Source organism: Arachis ipaensis, chromosome B08 (genome assembly GCF_000816755.2).
Source record: "Arachis ipaensis cultivar K30076 chromosome B08, Araip1.1, whole genome shotgun sequence".
NCBI classification, from domain to species: domain Eukaryota; kingdom Viridiplantae; phylum Streptophyta; class Magnoliopsida; order Fabales; family Fabaceae; genus Arachis; species Arachis ipaensis.
The window spans coordinates 9,668,146-9,673,430 of NC_029792.2; the positions used below are offsets into that span (position 1 = coordinate 9,668,146).

Below are 5,285 nucleotides of genomic sequence, written 5' to 3' on the forward strand. Positions count from 1 at the left end.
ATACTATTTAATAATATGATTATTATCATTAAATAAACAAATATCTATCATCATCGACAAAGACATTTGATGTGAGTAGAGAGCCCACCTTATTTTAATTTTAGTGGAAACTTAAGTGAAGTTGACTTTGGGTAAAGTTGATAGAGAGCGGTTAATTTTTATCTTTAATTTTACTTTTGCAAAATAAAAACGAAACTTCGTTTTTGCACAGAAGCCAAGTAACATAGCTAATTTCCATTTCACTCCACAGCTTCTTGTATCTTCCACTCAAACTCTTATTTTCTCTCTGCAAATTCTTCCTCCACCTCAAGCTTCCCATCATGGCGTCTGCATCATCCGGTCGCGGCTCCAAGGGCTTCGATTTCGCTTCCGACGACATCCTCTGCTCCTACGAAGACTTTCCTAACCAGGACTCTTCTAACGGCACTCACGATGACCCCGCCAAGGTACCCATTACCTCTTCGCAGTTGACTTCTTGTTTTTCACACTCTTTGGGAAATTTCCCCAAATGGGTCTCGTCTTCCGAATTAAAATTTTCTTAGGGTTTTAGAAAAATGTCATTTTTAGCCACGTGGATTATTCTGATCACGGGTGAACAAACTATATGTTTCCTAAAATTCATATCGTAGGCTTGAACGATTATTAGACTTAAGCACTTATATTCTTATTTGTGTGTTTAAGTGTTACAGCATTACATGAAAGCTTTCTTTTTTTTTTCCCAATAATAAACAATTTTCTTAATTTTGGGTTTTTTACTTTTTAGAATGGATTAACTTTGACAGGTGCAAGAAAATTATGATTAAGTTCTATTTTGTAGTGTGTTAATGATCGAAAGGTGTTATTTTTGTTAAATAGCTTTCATAGTCAATTAGCTTGCTGGTGGGTTGCATGAGCTGGTTACACTGCAAATAAAAGAAATATATCTATTTGTTGGGATGAGAATAAAGATAAGAACTTGTACTATTGCATTTGGAGTGCGAGTTTGGAGGTGTTGGAATTTCCGTGATGAAGTTTAGGGTTTAGGAAGATCTACGTGTAATCAGTCTCACCCTAGATATGATATATGATAGGGCTCAATTAACGTTGTTTGATCCATGTAGCCGATCTCATCTAGTGGGATGAGGCTTTGTTGTTTTTGTATACATATGATGAAGTTTCTCTCTAACTTTATATGTGCATTGATGCAAGAGTAATGAGGCAAGTTTGGTGATAGTTAGAAGGATGGAAGAGGAAATGTGTCCAAATGTGAATAGGGAAGCCTGGTTCTGTAGAGTTAGTTAGTTATCAATTAATATATGGGCCTAGGGAAGGGTTGCATTTGTGGGACGAAAACATGGTGGATTAATAGTGAATGTGTTTTTACATTATTTATGTTGCTTTTGTGTTATACCAGTAATCAACATTCTTTTGTGGTTGAACCTATGGGCTATTGCTCAGCCGGAAACCAACCTTACACACCATGTTTAAGTGGTTATTAAGGTTTCTAACTTTCCAGAGATGTCAAACTGTTGTATTTGCTTTATTCTCTCTTCTCGAGCTTAATATTTTTGGGGCATGGTTATATTCTAGCCATTTGTTGATCAGGTGTACTTTATAATCCTGTCAAGTTGTTCTGACCCTCGCATTGATGAAATATACTTTCTGCAGGATTTTCACAAATCAAGGATGGCAAGGACATCAATATTTCCTGATACTGCTTATAATTCGCCTGAAGATTCTATAAGCCAAGATGTGATTGCAGCTGTTGAGAAGAGCATGAAAAAAAATGCTGACAACCTTATGCGGTTTCTTGAAGGAATTAGTTCAAGGCTATCACAGTTGGAATTATATTGTTACAATATTGACAAATCAATTGGAGAAATGCGATCTGATTTAAACACTGACCACGGGGAGGCAGAGTTAAAGCTCAATTCTCTTGAGAAACACATTCAGGAAGTAAGTTTCACCTTTAATGGATAGGACCTGTTGGTTAAAATTCAAGCTACTTTTCATTTTACTGCTTTGGCTTTAAACACATTCTTTCTGATTGATGAATGGCTGGTAGATATCCACTTTAATCTGTTGACCTAATCATCATCTTGATTTGCAAATTTTTCCAAGATGCATACTTCAGTTGCAAACAAAAATTGAATTCATTTTTGTTGCCAAATTAATTATGATTATTGCAAGAATAATATTATTCCTTGCTACTCTTCCAACCAATGTAATTTAGCAGAGTGTCCTTTATTTACTTGCTGCATGCAGTTATTTCTATTTGCCTTTAGGGTGGTCAAATATACTTTGACGAGGAGACATCAATTTGGCTTGTGCTAATTTATCTTATGTTGCTTGTGCAGGTACACAGATCTGTACAAATTTTGAGAGACAAGCAAGAGCTAGCCGATACTCAGAAGGAGTTAGCCAAGCTTCAGTTAGTTCAGAAAGAATCATCCTCCACAAGCCATTCACATTCCAACGAGGAGAGGTCTTCGCCTTCTGCCACTGAGCCAAAAAGAACTGATAAGCCCCAGCCCCTGCCCCAGCTCCGGCCCCAAATGTAGCACCAGCCACTCAACAACCATCTTATTACATGCCACCCACTCCTTTGCCCAATCTGCCATCTGTGGCCCAAGTTCCCCAGAATCAATATTTGCCCTCTGATCAGCAGTATAGAACTACGCAACCAACATCATCGCAAGCAACACAATCTCTGTCTATGCAACAATATTCTCAGTATCAGCAACCACAGCTGCCACAGCCGCAGCAGCAGTGGCCTCAGCAGGTGCAACCTCCGCAACCACCTCCAATGCAGTCACAGATGAGACCCCCTTCAACCAATGTTTACACTCCTTACCTGCCAAACCATGCTACAAATCCCTCTCCCTCGGAAACACTACCAAACAGCATGCCAATGCAAATGCCATATTCCGGAATTCCACCTGCAGCTTCCGGCAGTAGCGATGCCATGCCGTATGGATACAGCAGAGCTGGTAGAACAGGTCCGCAGCAACCACTTCCGCCGCAAATCAAAAGTTCTTTTCCAGGACAACCAGGTGATCCATATGGAACAAGTGCTACTCATGCCGCGCCCCCTCCTACTAGTGCATACATGATCTATGATAGTGAGGGAGGAAGAACACATCCTCCCCCACAACCACCTCATTTTGCTCAAGCTGGATACCCTCCATCGAGTGCTTCGCTTCAGAACCCTGCACCACATAACCTCATGGTCCGGAATCCTAGCCAGACACAATATATTCGTGGCCATCCCTACAGCGACTTGATCGAGAAGTTGATGAACATGGGATTTAGAGGTGATCATGTGGCAGGGGTGATCCAGAGGATGGAGGAAAGTGGGCAGCCTGTAGATTTTAACTCGGTACTTGACCGGTTGAATGTGCATAGTTCTGTTGGTCCCCAGAGGGCATGGTCAGGGTAAAGAACTTTGTATACCATGTCTTGTTTCATCAATGCAACGATGATGTCAAAGTTGACCCTTACCTCCTTCAAACTTGGCATGCCCTATACAATCATGTCGTGTTTTATTATGCATGAATAAACCTTTAATGTACTATTATGCACGGTGTTATTGCATATATTTTGTTCAGATATGAGAAATTTGTTGTGTAAGATAAAATTTCAATTTAGTGAAGGGAAGTAGATGTTGACATCTATGCAAAATAGTTTTAGACATGAGAAAATAGAGCGATGGATAGACAAATCCAAAATTCTAATGTACTTGTGTATATCATCGTTTAACTTCTTCCACTTTTATAATACAAAACCATGCGACTCTAATCCTGTCAACTGTTGACTGTCTATAAGAACTCGGTTATAATTTGGTAAATAGAAATGTCTTTTTATGCTGTCATGTTGTTTGTACTTTTTTCTCATTAGTAGTAAGGTGTTGAATTAATTTGAATTGAATTACATGAACATAAAAAGTTAGCCTTTAATGAATTACATATTTAGTGTTGAAGAAAAATTTTGATTATATTATTATAAAGGGTTATGTTACGTGTACACTAAAATCAGCTACCAAAGTTAGTCACAAGTATAAAATACATGTTGGAATACAAATATACATTGAAAATAAATTAAACCATACATGTATTTATACACAAATACATTGGTGGCTGATTTTAGTGGCTCATTTTGATGTACAAATAGTATTTCTCTATTATAAAAATGTAAATCTGGTAGTTAGATATACGCGCGATGTTATATAGCGCGTGTAATCAACGTACCTGAAGCAGCGCGTATTTTGATCTTATTGTTTAATGAACTTGTATGGCATACAAGCCATTAGGGCTTGTATGCAGAGCTTTTCCGATAATAATAATAACAACGAAGTAACGAACTCGCGCCCTTTCTTCTTATTTCCTTGTCTTAACTAACAGTTCCTGTGTGACCGTTATACATCCGGAACAACAACACAAACAGAAAACAACGTAACAAGACCAAAGCATGCAAGATCTAAGATGCAAAAACTGTAACTAACCACAAAATCAACGTAGCTCTTTCTCTCAATTCAGATCCCATTCTTGATTCTCAATAATGCTTAATTAGCATGCTGTCATAGTAACATGACTCAAAGCTACGAAACCTACAACATCATCCCCATCCCCAACAGCAACAACAGCCACCCCGACCAACACCCTTCCCTCCGATACCCGGAGGTCATCGCCGCCAGCTCAGCCCTACGCTCCATTGGCGACCTCCGCCTCCCTCCCCGATGGCACCCCGACATGGACCTCCTCGACTGGCTCTCCCTCTTCTTCGGCTTCCAAAACGACAACGTCCGCAACCAGCGCGAGCACCTCCTCCTCCAACTCGCCAACGCTCAGATGCGCTTCTCCCCTGCCCCCGACACCACCCACCACCTCCACCCCTCCGTCCTCCGCTCCTTCCGCAAAAAGCTCCTCAAAAACTACAAAACCTGGTGCTCCTTCCACGGCAAAAAACACCATCTCAAGCTCATCAACAACCACAAAAAGAAAACCGATAACGACCTCCGCCTCGAGCTCCTCTATGTCTCCCTCTACCTCCTCATTTGGGGCGAAGCCGCCAATCTCCGCTTCATCCCTGAATGCATCTGCTTCATTTTCCACCACATGGTCAAGGACCTCAACAGGTTCATACCAATCAAATCAATCTTTGTTTGTTTGTTACTAAAGTTAGTTAGTTACTTATATCTCTCTTCATGACAGGATTCTGGAGGATCACGATGGTAAATTGCCTGAAGTTTCAGGGGAGAATGCGTTCTTGAGGCTTGTAGTGAAGCCGATTTACGATATAGTGAAGCT

General features: G+C 40.2%; 2 protein-coding genes across 2 annotated transcripts in view; both read left to right on the top strand.

Moving 5' to 3' along the window:
- On the top strand, positions 181 to 3,727 carry LOC107610486 (trithorax group protein osa). The gene is given in 4 exon segments (XM_021108837.1): positions 181 to 446; positions 1,648 to 1,935; positions 2,337 to 2,511; positions 2,514 to 3,727. Coding segments are annotated over 4 exon segments (1,494 nt in total). The 5' UTR covers positions 181 to 320; the 3' UTR covers positions 3,419 to 3,727.
- Positions 4,184 to 5,285, top strand: part of LOC107610487 (callose synthase 12-like) — a 6,748-nt gene continuing 5,646 nt past the window's right edge. The window contains exons 1-2 of the mRNA XM_016312537.2: positions 4,184 to 5,113; positions 5,190 to 5,277. Of these exons, the coding sequence (XP_016168023.1) occupies positions 4,566 to 5,113; positions 5,190 to 5,277 (636 nt within the window). The 5' untranslated portion in view covers positions 4,184 to 4,565. The remainder of the gene's footprint in view (positions 5,114 to 5,189; positions 5,278 to 5,285) is intronic.